This window comes from Pseudophryne corroboree, chromosome 4 (genome assembly GCF_028390025.1).
Source record: "Pseudophryne corroboree isolate aPseCor3 chromosome 4, aPseCor3.hap2, whole genome shotgun sequence".
NCBI classification, from domain to species: Eukaryota; Metazoa; Chordata; class Amphibia; order Anura; family Myobatrachidae; genus Pseudophryne; species Pseudophryne corroboree.
Window position 1 is genome coordinate 657,089,310 of NC_086447.1, and position 27,267 is coordinate 657,116,576.

At 46.8% G+C, this 27,267-nt stretch overlaps 1 protein-coding gene across 1 annotated transcript in view; it reads right to left on the bottom strand.

Annotated features, from left to right (window-relative positions):
- Window positions 1-12,969: 12,969 nt before the first annotated feature.
- SCCPDH (saccharopine dehydrogenase (putative)) overlaps window positions 12,970-27,267 on the bottom strand; it is a 236,931-nt gene continuing 222,633 nt past the window's right edge. The window contains exon 12 of the mRNA XM_063917787.1: window positions 12,970-13,224. Within this exon, the coding sequence (XP_063773857.1) occupies window positions 13,119-13,224 (106 nt within the window). The 3' untranslated portion in view covers window positions 12,970-13,118. The remainder of the gene's footprint in view (window positions 13,225-27,267) is intronic.

Genomic DNA, 27,267 nt, shown 5'->3' on the forward strand with positions numbered 1-27,267 from the left:
ACACAAAATCGCGGGACAGAAGCCCGTCGCTGAGGGGGCGGGGCCTTCTTCCTCAGCACTCACCAGCGCCATTTTTTCTCCACAGCTCCGCTGAGAGGAAGCTCCCCAGGCTCTCCCCTGCAGAAGCACGATAGAGGGTGAAAAAGAGAGGGGGGGGGGGGGGCGCACATAAATTTGGCGCAAAAACAATATATACAGCATCTACTGGGTTAACACTAAGTTACTGTGTGATTCCTGGGTTAATAGCGCTGGGGGGTGTGCTGGCATACTCTCTCTCTGTCTCTCCAAAGGGCCTTGTGGGGGAACTGTCTTCAAATAGAGCATCCCGTGTGTGTGGTGTGTCGGTACGTGTGTGTCGACATGTCTGAGGTAAAAGGCTCCCCTAAGGAGGAGATAGAGCAAATGTGTGTGAGAGGGTGTCTCCGTCGACAACGCCGACACCTGTTTGGATATGTCTAAGTCAGGCTTTCCCAACCACGGTCCTCAAGGCACACCAACAGTGCAGGTTTTAGTGATATCCAGGCTGCAGCACAGATGGTTCAATCAAAATAACTGAGCTACTAATTAAGTCACCTGTGCTGAAGCCTGGATATCACTAAAACATGCACTGTTGGTGTGCCTTGAGGACCGTGGTTGGGAAAGCCTGGTCTAAGTGCTAAGGTGAATTTATTGCACAAAAGATTAGAGAACAGACAGGAAAATATACCCATGTCTGTCCCTATGGCACAGAGACTTTCAGTCTCGCAATGCTCACTATCCAAAATAATAAACACTGATATCGACACGGAGTTTGACTCCAGTGTCGACTACGATAATGCAAAGTTACAGCCAAGATGGCAGAAAAGTATTCAATATATGATTATTGTAATAAAGGATGATTTGCATATCACTGATGACTCATTTGTCCCTGACACAAGGGTACACATGTTTAAGGGGAAGAAAGCGGAGGTAAATTTCCCTCCTCTCATGATGAAAAGAGCGGGAATCTCTAGACAAGAGACTGCAGCTTCCCACAAAGAATTCTCAGGCAGTATCCTTTCCCCACTAGGGCCAGGATGTGATGGGAATCTTCCCCTAGGGCAGGGCTGGCCAAACCGGTCCTCGAGATCTTCCAACAGTTCATGTTTTCCAGCCCTCCTGGAGATCTGTAGAATTGTCAGTTAGGAATGAATGCAGCACATTTTAATTAGTAAAGACTACACCTGTGCTCTTACAAGGTGGGCTGGAAAATGTGAACCGTTGGTAGATCTCGAGGACTGGTTTGGCCAGCCCTGCCCTAGGGTGTCACTAGCTATTCTCAGGGATCCTGCAGATAGCGTGCACAGTCTGGTACACTACTCAGACTGGCGATTGTGTCGGCATGGGTTTATAGCGCTGTGGCAGCGTGGACAGGTACCTTATCAGCAGAGACCCTAGTATGCATATATATATATATATATATATATATATATATATATATTAAAGATGCTGTCTTAAGAGATATGTATATATAAAACATGCCCAAAGAGAAATGAGTATACTGGGTCCTAGAGTCAAAGCTATGTCGATTTCTGCTTGACGTGTCCTGTAGAATATGCAATGGACAGATGATGCCGACTTAAGAGGCATATGGAAGGCTGAGGATTGTGTGGAGAAGGGTTCTCAGACCTGGTCTCCACATCTATAGCTGGTAATTCTGATATTTTGCCTTATATTCCTGCACAGCCTAGGAAAGCACGACATTATCAAATGCAGCCTTTCGAATAAAGAAACAAGACTGTACGAGGTGCGTCCTTTCTTGCCAGAGGCGGGGGCAGAGGAAAGAAGCTGCACAACACAGCTAGTTCCCCGGAACAGAAGTCCTCCCCGGCCTCTACAAAAATCCACCGCATGTCGCTGGGGCTCCACAGGCGGAGCTAGGCCCGGTGGGGGCACGCCTTCGTAAGTTCAGCCACAAGTGGGTTCACTCCCTGTTAGATCCCTGGGCAATAGATATTGTGTCTCAGGGATACAAGCTGGACTTGGAGAAGATGCCCCCTCACCGACGGCCCTGCCGGCTTCCCCCCACGAGAGGGAAACAGTGTTAACTGCAATTCATAAATTGTATCTTCAGCAGGTGGTGGTCAAGGTTCCCCTCCTTCAACAAGGAGGGGGTTATTATTCAACCATGTTGTAGTCCCGAAACCAGACGGTTCGTTGAGACCCATATTGAATTTAAAATCCCTGAACTTATGCCTGAAAAGGTTCAAGTTCAAGATGGAATCGCTAAGAGCGGTCATTGCAAGCCTGAAAAGGGGGAGATTTTATGGTGACTCGGGACATAAATGATGCATACCTTCATGTCCCCATTTATCCACCTCATCAGGTGTACCTCAGAATTGCGGTACAGATTGTCATTACCAATTTCAGAGTTGCCGTTTGGTCTCTCCATGGCCTGGAGAATATTTACCAAGGTAATGGCGGAAATGATGGTGCTCCTGCGGAAGCAAGGTGTCACTATTATGACGTACTTGGACGATCTCATAAAAGCGAGATCAAAGGAGCAGTTGCTGAACAGCGTATCACTTTCTCTGGAAGTGTAACGGCAACACGGCTGGATTCTATATATTCCAAAGACGCAGTTGGTTCTTACAGCTCATCTGCCTCTCCTAGGCATGATCCTAGACACAGATCAGAAAAGGGTTTATCCCCCGATAGAGAGAGCTCAGGAGCTCGTGACACTGGTCAGGAATCTATTAAAACCAAAACAGGTGTCAGTGCATCACTGCACTCGAGTCCTGGGAAGGAGGGTGGCATCATACGAGGCCATTCCCTTCGGCAGGTTCCATACGAGGACCTTCCAATGGGACTTACTGGACAAGTGGTCCGGATCACATCTTTAGATGCATCGGTTAATCACCCTATCCCCCAGGGTCAGGGTGTCTCTCCTGTGGTGGCTGCAGAGTGCTCACCTTCTCGAAGGTCGCAGATTCGGCATTCAGGACTGGGTCCTGGTGACCACGAATGCAAGCCTCCGAGGGTGGAGGGCAGTCACTCAGGGAAGAAATTTTCAAGGGCTGTGGTCAAGGCAGGAGACTTGCCTTCACATCAATATCCTGGAACTAAGGGCCATATACAACGCCCTAAGTCAAGCAGAGACCCTGCTTCGCGACCAACCGGTTCTGATTCAGTCAGACAATATCACCGCAGTGGCTCATGTAAACCACCAAGGCGGCACAAGGAGCAGGGTGGCGATGGTAGAAGCCACCAGAATTATTCGCTGGACGGAGAATCACGTGCAAGCACTGTCAGCAGTGTTCATTCCGGGAGTGGACAACTGGGAAGCAGACTTCCTCAGCAGACACGACCTCCACCCGGGAGAGTGGGGACTTCATCACGAAGTCTTCACTCAGATTACAAATCGATGGGAACTGCCACAGGTGGACATGATGGCATCCCGTCTCAACAAAAAGCTACAAAAGGTATTGCGCCAGGTCAAGAGACCCTCAGGCGATAGCTGTGGACGCACTAGTAACACCGTGGGTGTTCCAGTCGGTCTATGTTTCCTCCTCTTCCTATCATACCCAAGGTGCTGAGATTCGTAAGGAAGAGAGGAGTGAGAACAATACTCATTGTTCCGGATTGGCCAAGAAGGACTTGGTACCCGGAACTGCAAGAAATGCTCACAGAGGACCCATGGCCTCTGCCTCTCAGACAGGACCTGTTGCAACAGGGGCCCTGTCTGTTCAAAGACTTACCGCGGCTGCGTTTGACGACATGGCGGTTGAACGCAGGATCCTAGCGGAAAAAGGCATTCCGGATGAAGTTATTCCTACGCTGATAAAGGCTAGGAAGGACGTGTCAGCAAAACACTATCACCGTATATGGCGAAAATATGTTGCCTGGTGTGAGGCCAGGAAGGCCCCTACAGAAGAATTCCAGCTGGGTCGATTCCTGCACTTCCTACAGTCTGGAGTGACTATGGGCTTGAAGTTGGGGTCCATAAAGGTCCAGATTTCGGCCCTATCCATTTTCTTTCAAAAGGAACTGGCTTCTCTTCCTGAAGTTCAGACGTTTATCAAGGGAGTGCTGCATATTCAGCCCCCTTTTGTGCCACCAGTGGCACCTTGGGATCTCAACGTGGTGTTGGGTTTCCTGAAATCCCACTGTTTTGAGCCACTTAAGACCGTGGAGCTAAAGTATCTCACGTGGAAGGTGGTCATGCTATTGGCCTTAGCTTCGGCTAGGCGCGTGTCAGAATTGGCGGCTTGGTCATGAAAAAGCCCCTATCTGGTTTTCCATATGGACAGGGCAGAATTACGGACTCGTCCGCAATTTCTGCCGAAGGTGGTGTCATCTTTTCATTTGAACCAACCTATTGTGGTGCCTGCGGCTACTCGTGGCTTGGAGGATTCCAAGTTGCTTGATGTAGTCAGGGCTTTGAAGATCTATGTAGCCAGGACGGCTGGAGTCAGGCATACCGACTCGCTGTTTATCCTGTATGCATCCAACAAGTTGGGTGCTCCTGCTTCAAAGCAAACCATTGCTCGCTGGATCTGTAGCACGGATTCAGCAGGCTCATTCTGCGGCTGGATTTGCCGCATCCAAAATCAGTGAAAGCCCATTCCACAAGGAAAGTGGGCTCTTCTTGGGCGGCTGCCCGAGGGGTCTCGGCATTACAGCTTTGCCGAGCAGCTACTTGGTCGGGTTCAAACACATTTGCTAAGTTCTACAAGTTTGATACCCTGGCTGAGGAGGACCTTGTGTTTGCCCATTCGGTGCTGCAGAGTCATCCGCACTTTCCCGCCCGTTTGGGAGCTTTAGTATAATCCCCATGGTCCTTACGGAGTCCCCAGCATCCACTAGGATGTTAGAGAAAATAAGATTTTACTCACCGGTAAATCTATTTCTCGTAGTCCGTAGTGGATGCTGGGTGCCCGTCCAAAGTGCGGACTTTCTGCAATACGTGTATATAGTTATTGCTTAGTAAAGGGTTATGTTATGTTGGCATCCATTGCTTGATGCTCTGTTGTTGTTCATACTGTTGACTGGGTAAGTTTATCACAAGTTATACGGTGTGATTGGTGTGGCTGGTATGAGTCTTACCCTGGATTCCAAAATCCTTTCCTTGTAATGTCAGCTCTTCCGGGCACAGTTTTCTTAACTGAGATCTGGAGGAGGGGCATAGAGGGAGGAGCCAGTGCACACCAGTAGTACTAAATCTTTCTTCAAGTGCCCAGTCTCCTGCGGAGCCCGTCTATTCCCCATGGTCCTTACGGAGTCCCCAGCATCCACTACGGACTACGAGAAATAGATTTACCGGGGAGTAAAATATTATTATTACGGACGTGCTCAGACCATCTGGTTGTTAATGGTTGGGCTGTGAGCCCGATATATTGTAGACCACACCTACACTCTATTAAATAAATAAAATTTTTCATGTTGCATGTGATAAAGTCTTTGATCTCATATTTTTCCCCGGTAGCTGTTGATATATAATTTTCGATCTTCGATGCCTGCATAGTATGTGTTTGGCACATTTTACATAAATCGCATCTATAAAAGCCCGTCGTTTTAATTCTATTGGACTTCTTCGGGGGAATAGCACTTCTAGTAAGACTCTGTTTGAGATTCGGTGCTTAACGGTATATGAATCTTGGTTCCAAGGAACAGTTTTCAAAATCGGATCACGGGAAAGGAGATGCCAATGTCTCTTCACAATTCTTTCCATACCCTTATACTGGCTGTTGAACAGAGACTTACTAGAAGTGCTATTCCCCCGAAGAAGTCTAATAGAATTAAAACGACGGGCTTTCATAGATGCGGTCTATGTAAAATGTGTCAAACGCATACTATGCAGGCATCGAAGATCGAAAATTATATAACAGCAGCTACCGGGAAAAAATATGAGATCAAAGACTTTATCACATGCAACATGAAAAATTGTATTTAATAGAGTGTAGGTGTGGTCTACAATATATCGGGCGCACAGCCCGACCATTAAAAACCAGATGGTCTGAGCACGTCCGTAATATAGAAAAAGGACTCACCACGCACTCCGTCTCAAATCATTTTAAAGAAATGCATAAAAGCACATGTGAGGGTTTAGCCAGAGTGATAGGAATTAAAATAGTTCAGAAACACTGAAGAAAAAATAATGGTGATGAACTACAGATGTAGCCACCTTCATCTTGACCGATTCTCCAGCTAGACGGCCATTTAGTCACGCTAGGGCGATAGCTGAGTTTAATCGCAGGCAGACGCGTTGAGGCGATCTAGATACTCAGCATGCATTACACATCTCCACCACTGGGTGGCTAATGCTCCACTAATCCAGTACTTTCGATCGTACAGTATAGCGGCGGATTGATCTACAGCTCTGGCAATTGGTCAGTGACGACTGTAATGTCAATACTGTAGGCGTAACGGGAGGCGGTGGAAAAAGATGGTGACCTACTGTATGGAGACGCAACTACAGTAATTGTGTAAAAGGAAGAATGTACAATACAATGTATAAACATAGTGCTTTTAAAATACATGTACAGTAAATGAGCGTCTGAGTTCCCTAAGGCATAATGTGTATGGGCTAGCGGGAGACGATGGGAAATACCGTGCTTTACAAATGCGAGCGTCCGAGTCCCCTAAGGCATAAACCAACACCAATGGGGAGGGGGCAGGGCGCTGTTTGCTGTACTTTCACACATGAAATTGGGAATCCTCATCGGGCGTCGTGGGCTAGCGATGAAGGCTCCCACCTCCCACGCTGGGGGTCCAGGGTTCGAGACCGGATGTTTTTTTTTTTTATATATTGTAATAATATACTGTATTATGTTATTTTCATTGTAAGACAGTCAATGGAAGGGTGCACACAAGTTACATATAAATCAGAGTACATCTGCAGGAGCGATTCTTTATGCTAAATGCAACTACACAGCGGCAATGAGTTGAGCAAAACAGTACTGTAGATTTTCAGCGTTTGTGTATTGCACAGGACCTGATTTCCCTCCCTGTCCACTGCATGATCTGTGCAAGCTCCCGGGGGGGAAGGGCGATGGGGGTAGGGGGAGACTATGGGAAATACCGTGGCTTTGAAATGCAATTATATGAGCGTCCGAGTCCCCTACGGCATAAACCATCGCCAATGGGAAGGAAGTGCTAGCTTTTTTTTTTGTTTGTTTATGTGTTCCCGTGACATTCACTTTAATATTTTTTTTTTCTCTCTCTAATACTGTACATCCAATGGAAGGATGCACACAAGTTTCACATAAATCAGAGTAGATCTGTAGGAGCGATTCTTTACGCTAAATGCCACTACACAGCGGCAATGAGTAGAATTGAGTGTATTCTGAGTGAGCAAAACAGTACTGTAGATCTTCGGCGTTTGTGTAATGCACAGGACCTGATTTCCCTCCCTGTCCACTGCATGATCTGTGCAGGCTCCCAGGGGGAAAGGGCGATGGGGGTAGGGGGAGACGATGGGAAAGACTGTGCTTTACAAATGCGAGCGTCCGAGTCCCCTAAGGCATAAACCAACACCAATGGGGAGGGGGCAGGGCGCTGTTTGCTGTACTTTCACACATGAAATTGGGAATCCTCATTGGGCATCGCTGAATGCGTGGAACGCACGAAGTCTGAGACGTACAGTGCGCATAAGGACGGAGTCATGGCTGATGCAAGAGACCGTCCTTATGCGCTCGGTGAGCTGCGTCTCCTCGTGCGCTGGCGGGACAGAAGTCTCGCCAGCAACGAGGAGAAAGTGCGGGCCTACAGGAGGGCCAGCAGGGATATCTCCGGAAATATAACCGGAGGAGATCCGTGAGGTCGCTGCAGAGGAGGTGGAGCGACCTCGTCCGCCGGACTCCAAGGCGCCTGCAGGCCATAAGGGATTGTAAGTACAGTACATCACTGTAGATTACTGTACTTTAAGTTATTGTAGTTACAGGTACAGTACATTATAGCAGGTGGCTGCTGTAGCAGCAGGTATCTGGTCTATACAGCACTGTATCTGTGGTAAACAATGGTTAAACAAGGCCCAAACATTAACCAGGGTCAAAAGGTCAATTTGTATTTTTTTTACACTTTTTAAATTTTTCTTACATTTACTATCCATGTCAAAAGTGACACCATCTAGGTCAACACCATGTCGACCTATATCTGGTGTCGACCTAGATGGTGTGGCTTTTGAAATTGGTTGACAACCGTTATATTTTAGGTTGACATGGCCGTTAAATTGACATGGAAAAAGATCGACATGAGTTTTACAAAAACAATTTTTTTTTTTAACTTGTGTGTATATATAGTTCTTTACAATCCATGTGGTCTACGATTGTGCAGTGTGTCATGCAGTGTACAGTATATGCAGTGTATCACAGTGTATCGTGCTGTGTAATTGCAGCGTCATGCAGTGTACATTCAGTATATGGTATTGTGCAGTGAGTGTAATGCATAGTGAATCACATCGTGCAGTGTACTGTATACACATGTGGTAATTGCAGTGTTTTGTGCAGTGTACATTGTATCATATTTTTCCAGGGAAAAGTGCAGTGTAATGTGCAGTTTGTTGTATTACGCAGTGCAGTGCATAAAGTATGCAGTGTCGTGCAGTGTACCTGCAGCGTATTGTGCAGTGTAATGTGCAGTTTGTCGTATTGTGCAGTGCCTCCCACGCTAAGAGTCCCGGGTTTTATTCCCAAAGTTCCAGTCAATATTTTTCGGTTATAAGGGAGATTTGTGTTTCAGATAGTACAGTGTTCTAAGGGACGTTACTGTGGCAGAAATTATTCAAAGGGATGTTACAGTGGCCTAATGTGTTCTGACGTGCATTACTCTTGCATAATGTGTTATAAGGTTCATGACTGTGGCAGATCTCTACTTTGTGACGTAATGTGGATATACTACTGCACTACTGTGACGTACAGTACAGTAACGTGAATAAGGTGCTCTACTGTGTGACACAACGTGAATCAAGGACAGTACTGTGACGTGAATAAACTGCACTACTGTGACATGACGTGAATAAGATGAATTCAGGTGAGTGCTGCATCATCTGTCATGAAATCAATTTATACTGTAATGAACAGTACTGAGATGGTTAAGGGTGGGAGGGCTGCATGCTGATGTGTGTCATAATGTTTATAAGGGCAATGCTAATGTGTGTTACAATGTCTATAAAGGTAGTGTTCTGTCTAATACCCTGGACCTACTGTAGCGATACTGTAAGTGTACTGTAGGTCACATTTAGAAATGTGCCCCTTAAGATTTGAAGACAGTACAGTACACTATGCCCCCCCTGAGTGATTAGGTGCAGGGTACTAGAATGAACAATTCCATTGATAGTGATGTCATAAAGATGCTGTAAATTTTGAACTTCATTGGCTGTACAGTATGCTGCCATTATACTGTATATATACTTTTACAGGGCTGGGAGCACGACGGCACAGGAGGCGGGCCAGGCGCCGCCAAGCTGGTAAGTATTGTCAAATACAGTAGTGTACATACTGTAGTGATTTACAGTCCCACCCCCCTGTCCTGACCAGCACAGATAACTCACTGCAATCCAGATGGGAGGGAGGGTGGGACACTTCCTGTGAGATCTGGTTGCCCGTGATGTTAAGAATGTCTGTTTACAAAACTAAATGTAAATATTAAACACACAGTATAAATAACATTGTAGATATCTGAATACCCGTGCTTCGCTACGGGATGAGGATGGTAAATTACAGTGATAGTTGTTTGTTAATTAACGTTTGACAGCTTCACTTACAGCACTGTTATTTTTTTTCTCACAGTACCACCACCACCAACACCACCACCTGTGCCGCCGGTAAGCACACTACAGTACTCTCTGATTAGTGCTTTGCTTCCCAATGGTATTGTGTAACGAAAATTCTGTTGCGACTGTCATCGTTACACTACTGTACATGTGTCCTGGATACTGAATAGTACATGTTACAAATTGACAGCTTCACTTACAGCACTGTTATTTTTTTTCTCACAGTACCACCAGTTACAGTATGCCACTGACACTATTTTATGTACAGTACCACACACAAAAATTTCCCCTTATAAATTATGCACCAGTGGAGGGCTGATGGTGTACCACCACCAAATTTCTTAATGGTACTCCATACCACCCTACTGTTCTTTCACAACTGGGTACAGTACTATAAAGTACTAAATGAACCATTGTTTGGATTTTCGCATTTGGAATTTTTGCATTTGGGGTGCCATCATCTGGATACTGAGCGATACTGAGGGAGCGAGTAGGGTTAGGGTTGTGCTGCGGCCATGGGTGGTTAGGTTTAGGCAACACCAGGGGGGACTTAGGGTTAAGCACCAAGTGGGAGGTTTAGGCTGCTTGAGGGTAGGTTTTTGGTTAGGGGGGGGGGGGGGGAGAATATACTTAACAACCCCCTGTGGGGATTTTCCAATTCGGTATTTTTGCATTCGGGATGCCATCGTCTGTAATACTGAGTGCCGGCATACTGTATCTTATGATATTTTATGATTTATTTTTATCCATTATTTACTGTACTGTATTTCATTGTACTGTACAGCAGCTTATGTTAGTGTGATTTTTCCACAGCAGCACATGCCCCACCCACCCAGGAGCCCCCACCTGACCAGCAGAGCTCCGGAAGTGGTAATCATTATTTTTGTTACAGACACACTAGTTTCCTACAGTATTACTGTAATTTTTTTATTTTACAATACTTGTTATCTTTTACACACAGACCGCCTCGTTATTGATACAGAGGAGGAGGAGGAAATGGGGGAGCCCTCAGGCCAGCCTGGTAAGAATTGTAATCTACTGTACAGTACTCTACTGTACTGTACATTTATTATTTATTGATTTATTAACAGTACCAATGGCTTGGGTTCACGTGACCAGTGGTCAGGATTCCAGCAGTCAAGTGACCGACAGCGGTATCCTGATTGCAGAAATCCCATCAGGTTGAGGTATGGTATCGAAACCCTACTCCACTAACCCCTAACCCTCCATTTATACTCTGATTTCGGCCTCTTCATTTTGAATGCCGGGGTCCGGACAGCTGGTATTTTAGATGCAGGTACAGTACGTCCCCTACAAATGGACGGTCATTCCACACTCCGGCTAACAATGTCTCTCTGCCTCTCTTTCTGTAGCACTGTACTACTGTAAAGTATTGGATAATACTTTAGTACAGTAGTATTGGAAATAACAATGGCAAATGTGACTTTTCTTTTTGTTTTTTTATATTCAACACAGATGTCACTTACGTGGACTCGGGGGAGGAGGAGCCACAGTATAGTAAGTACAGTAGGATTTTCTCAAGCCCATTCTTAAAAGTATTGACCGAGTCCACTTTTATTACTTTTCAGGCAGGGAATTCCAAACGTACAGTATTTCCCTCACTGTGAAGACCCCTTTTCGCCTCTGCATGCGAAATCTCCTCTCCTCCAACACGAGTCCCCAGCATCCACTAGGTCGTTAGAGAAATAGAAAAAGGACTCACCACGCACTCCGTCTCGAATCATTTTAAAGAAATGCATAAAAGCAGATGTGAGGGTTTAGCCAGAGTGAAAGGAATTAAAGTAGTTCAGAAACACTGGAAAAAAAATAATATTGATGAACTACTGGCACAAACCGAGATGAAACTGATTATATGAGATAGGAACTCTAAGCCCAAAAGGGTTAAATCTGGACTTTGAGTTGAAGTGGTTCCTATGAGAATATGACCACATGCTGTCTTTTTGAAGTTGCATGGATTTATGTGTTTTTACTGTATATTTATCCAGCGTACACTTATGTTTTTAGTTTATTGATTGACTCCACTATTAAGGAAGTATATGGGGGATCTGTAAATCGGGCTGTGAAGCGCAAAATGATGTGTGCGCGTCACACACCGGAAGTCACGGACCTGTAATAGACCCGCACGATACGCTTCCGGTCTCAAGACAAGCGGTGAAGCGCATACTAGCTGTTGCGCTCCAAGCGCCGGAAGAGGACTGCTATTTGGGAGCACATGGTCCAGTAGACGTTGAACATCCGGATACGTGAACACAGGAAACCGGAAGTTATGTGCGTTCCACGACGTGGAACGCACGCGACTGCAAAAATTAAATTTACTCTTTTTAAAAATACAAATCAGCCGCAGACCATTCCTAACTAACAGAAGCAGCCTATGGCAATATAGTGAGTTGCCTAAAAGGGACTAAGATAGCAGTAGAATGGTTTTAATGGGAAATGGAACGCCATCCAATCAAAGCACACTAAAATGGTATAAAAAGACCTTATACTCTAGACACACCACACACCTTGAGGAAGGCTCATATACAGAGATGAAACGCGTTGGTGATTGATTGGAGCGACTTTCCATGACCAGAGGGGAATAAATCCAGCCGAGAATCTCCATTGTTGGACTGTTGCTGCAAATCCCGGGAAGTAACCTCTCATGCGATCTTGGGTGGGCTATTTGACACCCCATTAAATCTGGTACGCAGGTCCTCCTAATCTGTGGTGGATTATTTATTTCATTATATTGATTTTTTGCTGCTACTTTTTGCTGTTATTTACATGAATTGTGGCTACGCCACCTGTATTATGGGAAGTTATACCCCATGAATTAATTCATACCTGCACTGAATACTTTATGCAAATTTGCACACTTGTGAGAATAAAATTGTAATTGACTATATGCGAACCTTTTTTTTATATCTTTTGGGGATTCCTATGATGGTGAATTGGTGAAGTTTATTTGGAGAGAAGATACCAGAATTCTTTCCCGTCGTTTTTTTACCCTGTGACAAAGTGTGGATAAACATAATCCCTTTATCATTGGATTGAGACAAAACTGTCGATATTTGACCCAGGGAGCGCACCACAGCAAATACGAGAACATTTTAGAAACTTTTAAGGGACTGAGGTGACTGTCCCGTCTGTTGGGTTGCTGCACCTTTGAAGTGAAGCGCCATCTTTGCATTTTCTTTTTTCTCTATAGGACAGGTGTTTATGGGAAACAAATAGCAACGTTTCTATTAGAATGTACTTTATTACTGTAGTAAGATTACAAATGAAAATTAATGAATGTCATGTATTATCTGTAGTAATGTGGGCTAAGTTACCCATTATTTCAACTAGTCATGCATGGTAATTATAGTGCAATATATATATCTATATCTCAGGCTTCCGTCTTGCTGATGACTGAAAAATGGATGCCGGCTTTGTCGAGACGTTCAATCAGTTTGGTTTTAGAGAAGGCTGCTCCTGGGGTGTAAACGCCACCTCTGCAAGACAAGATTGTATAGAGGAATGTAATATAATCATTCTACAGTCTTACCAAACATTCCATGATGTTATTAAAATCTGTCCTCCAGCCACAACAAGCACCAACCCCTGCTTAGGTAACGCCAGTGTTACACTGCAACATTTTCAATGATCTGGTTAGAAAGAATTTTGGCCTGCAGAGTGGCATTTACATACAGTCTCCTGCTTTCCTGATAACATTGAGAACAACTGGCATAGGGGTATATGCAATTGCGGTCGAATTCCCGAAATTGTCGAATTTCGGGAATTTTTCGCCAAAAAAAAAAAAAAATAGTCAATGCAATTCAGTGCGTTCCGTCAAAAAAACTGACTTTCAAAATTCGACTTTTGTCAAATTCGACTTTTCTGCAATGATACAAGTGCTGCAATTCGACCAAAGTGTATTCAATTCAAGTTTGGAAATTCGACAACAGTGCTTTTAGACAGTAAATTCGTCATTTTCAATCCGCCACACTTTGGAGGGTGAAACCAATAAAAAAAATGTAAAACATGTTTTTTTTGGTGTTTTTTTTTTTGGTAATAGCATATCTATTTATATTAGAAGGGATTAGGTACTTGGTTTGTCTTTTTTGGAGACACAAGTATTATTTATATATTTTTAAAAATATATATATATTTTTTTTATAGCTGGAACGGTAAAATCAAGGAAAAAAATGGCGTGGGGTCCCCCCTCCAAATCATAACCAGCCTCGGGCTCTTCGAGCTGGTCCTGGTTCTAAAAATGCGGGGAAAAATTTGACAGGGGATCCCCCGTATTTTTAAAACCAGCACCGGGCTCCACTAGCTGGACAGATCATGCCACAGCCGGGGGTCACTTTTATACAGTGCCCTGCGGCCGTGGCATTAAATATCCAACTAGTCACCCCTGGCCGGGGTACCCTGGGGGAGTGGGGACCCCTTCAATCAAGGGGTCCCCCCCCCCCAGCCACCCAAGGGCCAGGGGTGAAGCCCGAGGCTGTCCCCCCCATCCAAGGGCTGCGGATGGGAGGCTGATAGCCTTGAGAAAAATGTCAGAATATTGTTTTTTCCAGTAGTACTACAAGTCCCAGCAAGCCTCCCCCGCAAGCTGGTACTTGGAGAATCACAAGTACCAGCATGCGGGAGAAAAACGGGCCTGCTGGTACCTGTAGTACTACTGGGGAAAAAATACCCAAATATAAACAGGACACACACACCGTGACAAGTACAACTTTATTACATACTGCCGACACACCCATACTTACCTATGTTGACACGCTGACTGCCACAGTCTCCGACGATCCGAGGGTACCTGTGAAAAAATTATACTCACCTTCCAGCGTCCAGAGATAAATCCACGTCCAGAGTATAATCCAGGTACTTGGCAAAATAACAAAACGCAAAAACCCGTGCCAGCGGACTGAAAGGGGTCCCATATTGACACATGAGACCCCTTTCCCCGAATGCAGAGACCTCTCCGTGACAGCTGTCACTGAAAGGTCTCTTCAGCCAATCAGCGAGTGCAACGTCCTTGCACTCTGCTGATTGGCTCTGCGCGTCTGAGCTCAGACAGCGCATCGCAAAGCCTCTCCATTATATTCAATGGTCGGAACCTTGCGGTTAGCGGTGGGGTCACCCGCCGGTCAGCGGCTGACCGCGGGTAACCCCCCCGCTGACGGCAAAGTTCACACCATTGAATATAATGGAGAGAGCTGTGCGATGCGCTGTCACAGCACAGACAGCGCACAGCCAATCAGGTGAGCGCCACGTAGTAGCGCTTCCTGAATGGCTGAAGGGACCTCAGTGACAGGAGTCACGTGGGGTCCCGGCACATTCGGGGAAAGGGGTCTCATGTGTCAATATGGGACCCCTTTCAGTCCGCTGGCACGGGTTTTTGCGTTTTGTTATTTTGCCAAGTACCTGGATTATACTCTGGACGTGGATTTATCTCTGGATGCTGGAAGGTGAGTATAATTTTTTCACAGGTACCCTCGGATCGTCGGAGACTGTGGCAGTCAGCGTGTCAACATAGGTAAGTATGGGTGTGTCGGCAGTATGTAATAAAGTTGTACTTGTCACGGTGTGTGTGTCCTGTTTATATTTGGGTATTTTTTCCCCAGTAGTACTACAGGTACCAGCGGGCCCGTTTTTCTCCCGCATGCCGGTACTTGTGGTTCTCCAAGTACCAGCTTGCGGGGGAGGCTTGCTGGGACTTGTAGTACTACTGGAAAAAACAATATTCTTACATTTTTCTCAAGGCTATCAGCCTCCCATCCGCAGCCCTTGGATGGGGGGGACAGCCTCGGGCTTCACCCCTGGCCCTTGGGTGGCTGGGGGTGGGGGACCCCTTGATTGAAGGGGTCTCCACTCCCCCAGGGTACCCCGGCCAGGGGTGACTAGTTGGATATTTAATGCCACGGCCGCAGGGCACTGTATAAAAGTGACCCCCGGCTGTGGCATTATCTGTCCAGCTAGTGGAGCCCGATGCTGGTGTAAAAAATAAGATTTTACTTACCGATAAATCTATTTCTCATAGTCCGTAGTGGATGCTGGGACTCCGTCAGGACCATGGGGAATAGCGGCTCCGCAGGAGACAGGGCACAAAATTTAAAAGTTTGACCACTAGGTGGTGTGTACTGGCTCCTCCCCCTATGACCCTCCTCCAAGCCTCAGTTAGGATACTGTGCCCGGACGAGCGTACACAATAAGGAAGGATTTTGAATCCCGGGTAAGACTCATACCAGCCACACCAATCACACCGTACAACTTGTGATCTGATCAGTTAACAGTATGATAACGTAGGAGCCTCTGAAAAGATGGCTCACAACAATAAACAACCCGATTTTTTTGTAACAATAACTATGTACAAGTATTGCAGACAATCCGCACTTGGGATGGGCGCCCAGCATCCACTACGGACTATGAGAAATAGATTTATCGGTAAGTAAAATCTTATTTTCTCTGACGTCCTAGTGGATGCTGGGACTCCGTCAGGACCATGGGGATTATACCAAAGCTCCCAAACGGGCGGGAGAGTGCGGATGACTCTGCAGCACCGAATGAGAGAACTCCAGGTCCTCCTTAGCCAGGGTATCAAATTTGTAGAATTTTACAAACGTGTTCTCCCCTGACCACGTAGCTGCTCGGCAGAGTTGTAATGCCGAGACCCCTCGGGCAGCCGCCCAAGATGAGCCCACCTTCCTTGTGGAGTGGGCATTGACAGATTTAGGCTGTGGCAGGCCTGCCACAGAATGTGCCAGTTGAATTGTGCTACAAATCCAACGAGCAATCGTCTGCTTAGAAGCAGGAGCACCCATCTTGTTGGGTGCATATAGTATAAACAGCGAGTCAGATTTTCTGACTCCAGCCGTCCTTGAAATATATATTTTCAATGCTCTGACAACGTCCAGCAACTTGGAATCCTCCAAATCGCTAGTAGCCGCAGGCACAACAATAGGCTGGTTCAGGTGAAACGCTGATACCACCTTAGGCAGAAAATGAGGACGCGTCCTCAATTCTGCCCTGTCCGAATGGAAAATCAGATATGGGCTTTTATACGACAAAGCCGCCAATTCTGACACTCTCCTGGCTGAAGCCAGAGCCAGTAGCATGGTTACTTTCCATGTAAGATATTTCAAATCTACCGATTTGAGTGGCTCAAACCAATGGGATTTGAGAAAATCCAAAACTACATTGAGATCCCACGGTGCCACTGGGGGCACAACCGGGGGCTGTATATGTAGTACTCCTTTTACAAAAGTCTGGACTTCAGGAACTGAAGCCAATTCTTTCTGGAAGAAAATCGACAGGGCCGAAAATTGAACCTTAATGGACCCTAATTTGAGGCCCATAGATAATCCTGTTTGCAGGAAATGTAGGAATCGACCCAGTTGAAATTCCTCTGTCGGGGCCTTCCTGGCCTCACACCATGCAACATATTTTCTCCAAATGCGGTGATAATGTTGTGCAGTCACCTCCTTCCTGGCTTTGACCAGGGTAGGGATGACCTCTTCCGGAATGCCTTTTTCCTTTAGGATCCGGCGTTCAACCGCCATGCCGTCAAACGCAGCCGCGGTAAGTCTTGGAATAGACACGGTCCCTGCTGAAGCAGATCCCTTCTTAGAGGTAGAGGCCACGGATCTTCCGTGAGCATCTCCTGAAGTTCCGGGTACCAAGTCCTTCTTGGCCAGTCCGGAGCCACTAGTATCGTTCTTACTCCCCTTTGCCGTATAATTCTCAGTACCTTGGGTATGAGAGGCAGAGGAGGTAACACATACACTGACTGGTACACCCATGGTGTTACCAGAGCGTCCACAGCTATTGCCTGAGGATCTCTTGACCTGGCGCAATACCTGTCCAGTTTTTTGTTGAGGCGGGACGCCATCATGTCCACCATTGGTCTTTCCCACTGGACCACAATCATGTGGAAGACTTCTGGATGAAGTCCCCACTCTCCCGGGTGAAGATCGTGTCTGCTGAGGAAGTCTGCTTCCCAGTTGTCCACTCCCGGAATGAACACTGCCGACAGTGCTATCACATGATTTTCCGCCCAGCGAAGAATCCTTGCAGCTTCTGCCATTGCCCTCCTGCTTCTTGTGCCGCCCTGTCTGTTTACGTGGGCGACTGCCGTGATGTTGTCCGACTGGATCAACACCGGCTGACCCTGAAGCAGAGGTTTTGCCAGGCTTAGAGCATTGTAGATTGCTCTTAGTTCCAGTATATTTATGTGAAGAGACGTTTCCAGGCTTGACCTCGTGCATGGAATCTGCCGAATGGAATCGCTTCGTAAGAAGCCACCATTTTTCCCAGGACTCTTGTGCATTGATGCACAGACACTGTCCCTGGTTTTAGGAGGTTCCTGACTAGTTCGGATAACTCCCTGGCTTTCTCCTCTGGAAGAAATACCTTTTTCTGAACAGTGTCCAGAATCATCCCTAGGAACAGCAGACGTGTCGTCGGGATCAGTTGGGATTTTGGAAAATTCAGAATCCACCCGTGCTGTTGGAGCACTACTTGAGTTAGTGCTACTCCGACCTCCAGCTGTTCTCTGGATCTTGCCCTTATCAGGAGATCGTCCAAGTAAGGGATAATTAATACGCCTTCTCTTCGAAGAAGGATCATCATTTCGGCCATCACCTTGGTAAAGACCCTGGGTGCCGTGGACAATCCAAACGGCAGCGTCTGAAACTGATAATGACAGTTTTGTACCACGAACCTGAGGAACCCTTGGTGTGAAGGGCAAATTGGGACATGAAGGTAAGCATCCTTGATGTCCAAGGACACCATAAAATCCCCTTCTTCCAGATTCGCTATCACTGCTCTGAGTGACTCCATCTTGAACTTGAATTTTTGTATGTACAGGTTCAGAGATTTCAGATTTAAAATAGGTCTTACCGAGCCGTCCGGCTTCGGTACCACAAATAGCGTGGAGTAATACCCCTTTCCCTGTTGTAGAAGGGGTACCTTGACTATCACCTGCTGAGAATACAGCTTGTGAATGGCTTCCAATACCGTCGCCCTGTCGGAGGGAGACGTTGGCAAAGCAGACTTTAGGAACCGGCGAGGGGGAGACTTCTCGAATTCCAACCTGTAACCCTGAGATACTACCTGCAGGATCCAGGGGTCCACCTGCGAGTGAGCCCACTGTGCGCTGAAATTCTTGAGGCGACCCCCCACCGCCCCTGAGTCCGCTTGTAAGGTCCCAGCGTCATGCTGAGGCCTTTGCAGAAGCCGGGGAGGACTTCTGCTCCTGGGAAGGGGCTGCTTGGTGCAGTCTCTTACCCTTTCCTTTGCCTCGGGGCAAATATGAATGTCCTTTTGCTCGCTTGTTCTTATAGGAACGAAAGGACTGCGGCTGAAAAGACTGCGTCTTTTTCTGTTGGGAGGGGACTTGAGGTAAAAAGGTGGACTTCCCGGCTGTTGCCGTGGCTACCAAATCCGATAGACCGACCCCATATAATTCCTCCCCTTTATACGGTAATACTTCCATATGCCGTTTGGAATCCGCATCGCCTGACCACTGTCGTGTCCATAGACTTCTTCTGGCAGATATGGACATCGCACTTACTCTTGATGCCAGAGTGCAGATATCGCTCTGTGCATCTCGCATATAAAGGAATGCATCCTTTAATTGCTCTATAGTCAATAAAATACCGTCCCTATCCAGGGTATCAATATTTTCAGTCAGGGACTCCGACCAAGCCACCCCAGCACTGCACATCCAGGCTGAGGCGATTGCTGGTCGCAGTATAACACCAGTATGTGTGTATATACTTTTTAGAGTATTTTCCAGCCTCCTATCAGCTGGATCCTTGAGGGCGGCCGTATCAGGAGACGGTAATGCCACTTGTTTGGATAAACGTGTGAGCGCCTTGTCCACCCTAGGGGGTGTTTCCCAGCGCGCCCTAACCTCTGGCGGGAAAGGGTATAATGCCAATAACTTCTTTGAAATTAGCAGTTTTTTATCAGGGGTAACCCACGCTTCATCACACACGTCATTCAATTCCTCTGATTCAGGAAAAACTACAGGTAGTTTTTTTCAGACCCCACATAATACCCCTTTTTGTGGTACTTGCAGTATCAGAGATATGCAAAGCCTCCTTCATTGCCGTGATCATATAACGTGTGGCCCTACTGGAAAATACGTTCGTTTCTTCACCGTCGACACTAGATTCGGTGTCCGTGTCTGGGTCTGTGTCGACCGACTGAGGCAAAGGGCGTTTTACAGCCCCTGACGGTGTTTGAGACGCCTGTACAGGTGCTAATTGGTTTGTCGGCCGTCTCATGTCGTCAACCGACTTTTGCAGCGTGCTGACATTATCACGTAATTCCATAAACAAAGCCATCCATTCCGGTGTCGACTCCCTAGGGGGTGACATCACCATTACCGGCATTTGCTCCGCCTCCACACCAACATCGTCCTCATACATGTCGACACACACGTACCGACACACAGCAGACACACAGGGAATGCTCTGATAGAAGACAGGACCCCACTAGCCCTTTGGGGAGACAGAGGGAGAGTTTGCCAGCACACACCAAAGCGCTATAATTATATAGGAACAACCTTATATAAGTGTTGTTTCCTTATAGCTGCTTAAATATATATAATATCGCCAAAAAATGCCCCCCCTCTCTGTTTTTTACCCTGTTTCTGTAGTGCAGTGCAGGGGAGAGCCTGGGAGCCTTCCTAGCAGCGGAGCTGTGTAGGAAAATGGCGCTGTGTGCTGAGGAGATAGGCCCCGCCCCCTATTTCGGCGGGCTCTTCTCCCGGTTTTTCTGAGACCTGGCAGGGGTGAAATACATCCATATAGCCTCAGGGACTATATGTGATGTATTCTTTTTAGCCAGAAAGGTAATCTTATTGCTGCCCAGGGCGCCCCCTCCAGCGCCCTGCACCCTCAGTGACCGCTGGTGTGAAGTGTGCCTGAGCGCAATGGCGCACAGCTGCAGTGCTGTGCGCTACCTCATGAAGACTGAAAAGCCTTCAGCCGCCGGTTTCTGGACCTCTTCTTACTTCGGCATCTGCAAGGGGGTCGGCGGCGCGGCTCCGGTGACCCATCCAGGCTGTACCTGTGATCGTCCCTCTGGAGCTAGTGTCCAGTAGCCTAAGAAGCAAATCCATCCTGCACGCAGGTGAGTTCACTCCTTCTCCCCTAGGTCCCTCGTTGCAGTGAGCCTGTTGCCAGCAGGACTCACTGAAAATAAGAAACCTATCAAAACTTTTACTCTAAGCAGCTCTTTATGAGAGCCACCTAGATTGCACCCTGCTCGTACGGGCACAAAAACCTAACTGAGGCTTGGAGGAGGGTCATAGGGGGAGGAGCCAGTACACACCACCTAGTGGTCAAACTTTTAAATTTTGTGCCCCGTCTCCTGCGGAGCCGCTATTCCCCATGGTCCTGACGGAGTCCCAGCATCCACTAGGACGTCAGAGAAAATACGGGGGACCCCTACTCTTTTTGTCCCCCGTATTTTTTGCACCAGGTGCAGAGCCCGGTGCTGGTTTTAAAAATACGGGGGATCCCCTGTCAATTTCCCCCCCGCATTTTTAGAACCAGGACCAGCTCGAAGAGCCCGAGGCTGGTTATGCTTTGGAGGGGGGACCCCACGCCATTTTTTCCCGGGTTTTTCCCGTTTTTTTAATCCGCGGCAAAATCCGGCAAATCGCCCGTTTTTCGCCCGCGGGAATGTCGAATCCGTTTTTCATTGAATATGCTGAATTCCGGCAGCCACCTGCCGGAATTCACCTGTCGAATTAAAAAAACGGCGATAATTTGCCGCGATTCGCCCGCAATTGCATATACCCCATAGCCCTGGTCTGTTAAACACATGGAATGGCATTTGCGACATGTCCATCTGAAATGTTGCAGGTGATTGCTGGCGATTACCCCGGCAGCCTCCTGGGCGGCAGGATCGCCCAAGATACATTGTATGCTGTCCTTCTGCATACGATGTATCTTGGGCGATTCCTGGCCGATCCCAGCCACGCCTGCGGGTTCGGAACAGATTGAATGTGCAGCACATTCATTCTGGAGGACCCAACCCGATGCTCACGGGGCCGCGCATCAGATCGGATCGGATACACAGACAAAATGCCCAATTTCACCCAACATATCGGGCCGAATGCCCGAATTGGGCATAATCGTTCTAGTGTATGAGGCCCTTAACTATGGTTAACGTAAGATAAGGACTCCATAACATCAATGTCTGAGTGTAGACAAAGGGCTTCATTCAGAGATAGATGCGTATCACACAGCTGCTGTGCAATAACAAGCTAATGCCGCAGCATCAGATCTGCGTGAGCCTCTGCCATCTCAGTAACCCTCATGCTTAGGGTGGCGAATCCCGTGGGTCGGGATCAGCGGGATACCAGGATTTTGTCCCAAAACACCGGGATTTCTGGGACTGCAGCACGCATGCGCAGATTTGAATTCAGCTGGCAGTGCCGAGCACTTGGCTCAGACGCTGTCCTAAGACAACTGTGAGGTCACACTGCGCAGTCCTACGCCAGCCCACCCCTTCAAGAGCCGCAGAGATCTTCCTGCTGAGTGAAAGCTGGGGCCGTGTGGTGAGATGACGCGTGTCATACTGTCTGAGTACCTGTCCTGCTATGCTTGCGAGTGCCTGTACCAACCCTCCCTGCACACTGCTATGCTGTCCAGTGATTGCTGAAGCCTGTGAGGCTGTGTGTACCAGTGCTGTTCTTCAATCTGGACTCTAAAGGAGGGTGAGTATAGTGAATGAGACAGTATGTCACACAACCTGGTTTTTCTTAGTGTGGTGCTGGGCTGGATGGCTGGGTGGGCATGGAAATAGGATTTTAATTACCTACCGGTAAATCCTTTTCTCGTAGTCCGTAGAGGATGCTGGGGTCCACATAAGTACCATGGGGTATAGACGGGTCCACCAGGAGCCATTGGCACTTTAAGGGTTTGAGTGTGGGGGTTGGCTCCTCCCTCTATGCCCCTCCTACCAGACGCAGTCTAGAAACTGTGCCCAAAGAGACAGACAACTTCGAGAACAGAATTTTACACAGATAGTGGCGAGATTCACTCTAGCTCACACACAAGGCAAACCAAGCTAAATAGCTTGAAACAGCAACAGCTAAACAAGATTACTTACCAAGTAACAAAACAGTAACCAAGAACTAAGCAGTACTGAACGAAGTAACCATTGCAGGATCACAAAGCGCTGGGTTGGAGCCCAGAATCCTCTACGGACTACGAGAAACTGATTTACCGGTAGGTAATTAAAATCCTTTTTTCTCTTATGTCCTAGAAGATGCTGGGGGGTCCACATTAGTACCATGGGGATGTACCAAAGCTCCCAGAACAGGAGGGAGAGCGCGGAGGCTCCTCCAGAACTGATTGACCAAACATAAGGTCCTCAGAGGCCAAAATATCGAATTTGTAGAACTTTGCAAACGTGTTCGACCCAGACCAAGTAGCCGCTCAGCAAAGCTGTAAAGCAGAGACTCCCCGGGCAGCCGCCCAGGAAGAACCCACTTTAAGAGTAGAGTGGGCCTTAACAGACGTAGGACACGGCAATCCTGCCGTAGAATACGCATGCTGGATAGTGAACCTGATCCAGCGAGATATTGTCTGCTTAGAAGCAGGACAACCAAGTTTCTTGGGATCATACAGGACGAACAGAGAGTCTGATTTTCTGTGACGAGCAGTTAGCCACTGGCACCACAATAGGTTGGTTGATATGAAATGCTGACTCAACCTTTAGAAGGAACTGCGGATGTGTCCGGAGCTCAGCTCTATCTTCATGGAAGATCAAGTAGGGGCTCTTACAAGATAAAGCTCTCAACTCTGACACACGTCTAGCAGAAGCCAAGGCCAACAAAGTGATTGCCTTCCACGTGAGAAACTTGACCTCAACCTCCAGTAGAGGTTCAAACCAATCCGACTGGAGAAACTTTAACACCACGTTAAGATCCCAGGGTGCCGTAGGCGGCACAAAGGGTGGCTGGATGTGCAGAACCTCTTTCAGAAAAGTCTGAACCTCGGGAAGGGAAGCCAACTGTTTCTGGAAGAAAATGGATAGGGCCGAAAACTGGACCTTGACGGATCCCATATCCACACCTGCTTGCAGGAAGAGAAGAAACCGTCCCAGTTGAAACTCCATCGTAGGAAACTTCTTAGATTCACATCAAGATACATATTTTTTCCAAATACGATGGTAATGTTTAGACGTTACTCCTTTCCTAGCCTATATAAAGGTAGCAATAACTTTGTTCAGAATGCACTTCCGAGCTAATATTCGGCGTTCAACCTAAATGCCGTCAAATGTAGCCACTGTAAGTCTTGATAAGTCAACGGCCCCTGCTGCAGCAGGTACTCCCGAAGAGGAAGAAGCCTCAGCTCTTCTAGCAGTAGATCCAGAAGATCCGCGTACCAAGCACTCCTTGGCCAGTCCGGAGCAATGAGGATCGCCTGAATTCTTCTCCTTACGAGTTTTAGAACTCTTGGAATGAGTGGGAGTGGAGGAAACACGTACACCGACCAGAACACCACAGTGTCACTACGTCCACCGCTACGGTTTGTGGGTCCCTCGACCTGGAACAATACCGCCGAAGCTTCTTGTTGAGACGAGAGGCCATCATGTCTATTTGAGGTACACCCCAAAGATCTGTTACCTCCGTGAACACCTCCGGATGAAGTCCCCACTCTCCTGGATGGAGATCGTGTCTGCTGAGGAAGTCCCAGAATGAAGATTGTCGACAGCGCCAATGCATGTTTTTCTGCCGAGAGGATAATTCTTGTCCTGACATTGGAGCTTTGCTCTTGGTTCCGCCTTGTCTATGTAAGCTACTGTCGTTACATTGTCCAACTGCACTTGAATGGCCAATCTTGCAGCAGCTGGGCCGCTTGGAGAAGACCGCTGTAGACGGCTCTTCGTTCCAGAATATCATTTCCAAAAATGATTCTTACAATGGCGCATATCACTTTAAACAAAACAAATATATAAGAGTTCTTACTCCAGTTAATTTGAGAGATAAGGGAATCCAAGTTCTTTTATCATGAAGTAGAAATGTTCTCAATCATACATCATGAAGATTTCCATATGAGACTTCCAAAAGGTTTCCCAATCTCAAAGATAAAAATAAAAAGGAATCTAGTGCAATATTGTTTGATAAACAAGACAGAATTATTTTTATTACATTAGACTCACAATAAAACAACAGTAAACAAGCATATCACCACACATAGTGGTTAGGGATCACAGAAGCTCGAAATTCCACTTTATTACCCGTCCCAGATCGAATGGGGATAGGAGACTGAAATCCCGGGATTTCTTCACCTCCTCTGGTAACTCTTGGACCAAACTGAGCTCTCCCTTTGAATATCCTCACCAGCAGCCTAAAGCTTTTCGGACGCCAGGTCCTTCATCAGAAGCATGGTGAGTAAAACTAAACCTCCTATATTTATACCCCTTCTAATTAGGTGAGATTACTCTTAATTTTCCTGCCACTGCGTCAAACATGACGTCAGCGGAAATGTCATCACTTAAAAGTCTGTCACATTAAAAAGGACTTCCTGTCCCAAAGTCCTTTCATATTACTTCATTTTCCTCTAGAATCCACAACTGGGAACCATTAACCATCCATAAATAAATAAATAAATAAATAGAGAAATCGTCCACATAAAGTCCATAAAATGTCCATACATATACATAAAGAAAAAAAGATAAAATATTAAAAATACATCCATAAAAAATATTATAAAAACCATTTCATTTCAAAATCCCCGTTTAACCCATTAGGGACAAATGTTTTTAATTTAAAAATCCATCTCATTTCCGCTTTAGCCAGCCTTGATTCAAGATCCCTATTTCTCCAATATGTTGAAATAGTTTGTATACCACAAAAAGATTTAATTCCATTTGGGTTACAATTCTGTTTAAGTTTAAAGTGCATTGAAAAAGTATGGGACTCAAGACCTTTCTGAACATTATAGATGTGCTCAGCGAGACGTGTTTTCAAATTCCATCACATACACTACATTTTTCGAGTTGCATGTGACAAAATCCCGTATTGGGTACTTCACTCCATTAATCTCAAATTACTTAATCTTACTTGCCCCTTTCAAATTACGGCACATAAGACACATCCCACACCTATGAAAACCTTGAGTCCTGACACTAGTTCTTTTATTGTCTTCTATTGCACTATGAACCAATTTATCCTTTAACGTTTAGAAATCCTGGCCTTCGGCGACAGACGTATTCTCTGGTGCATGTGTAGATGAGATCCAGACCACTTGTCTAGGAGATCCAGTTGGAAGGGCAGAGCATGAAACCTCCCGTACTGCAGAGCCTCATAAGAGGCCACCATATTCCCCAGAAGGCGAATGCACTGATGAACTGACACCCGGGCTGGCTTCAGAACATCCTGGACCATTGTTTGTATCACCAACGCTTTCTCCTCCGGAAGAAACACCCTCTGCACATCCGTGTCAAGGATCATTCCCAGAAAGGACAACCTCCTGGTTGGCTCCAAATGTGATTTTGGAAGATTCAGGATCCAACCGTGTTCCCTGAGTAGATGGGTCGTGAGAACAATGGACTGTAACAGCTTCTCTTTGGACGATTCCTTTATCAGCAGATTGTCCAGATATGGAATTAAGTTCACCCCCCGTCTGCGGAGGAGAACCATCATCTCCGCCATCACCTTGGTGAAGACCCTCGGTGCTGTGGAGAGGCCAAATGGCAGGGCCTGGAACTGAAAATGACTGTCTAACAGTGCGAATCGTAGAAAAGCTTGATGCTACGGTCAAATCGGAATGTGAAGGTACGCATCCTTGATATCCAGGGATACCAGGAATTTCCCCTCTTCCAGATCTGATATCACCACCCTCAGAGACTCCATTTTGAACTTGAACTCCCTCAGAAAGGGGTTTAGCGATTTTATGTTCAGAATGGGCCTGACCGAACCATCTGGTTTCGGAACCACGAAAAGGTTCGAATAGTAACCTTTGTTTTGCAAATGGGGAGGAACTGGTACAACGACCTGTGACTCCAACAACTTCTGGATGGCTTCCTGTAGGATAGCCCTGTCCGCCAGCAAAGCTGGTAAGCCTACTTTGAAGAATCGGTGAGGAGAGAGATGTTGAAACTCCAGCCTGTACCCCTGGGACACAATATCCTGCATCCAAGGATCCAGGCCGGACAACACCCAGACGTGACTGAAATGCCTGAGTCTCACCACCCCACCTCCAGGCCGCGTGGTCCACCGTCATGCTGAGGACTTTGGCATACCTGAAGCAGGATTCTGTTCCTAGGAACCCGCAGCAGCAGGTTTTTTTTATTTTGGTCGACCTCCTCTAAAGAAGGTGTTGGACGGCTTGGCCTTTCTTATTTTAGCAGCTCGAAAGGACTGTGATGCAGCTGAAGAAAAAGTTTTCTTCGTAGCAAGTGCAGCTGAGGGAAGAAAAGGTGACTTACCCGCTGCAGCCGTGGAAATCCACGCATCAAACGCTTCCCCAAGAAAGCCTGACATGTGTAGGGTAGGGTCTCCACACCTCTCCAGGATTCCG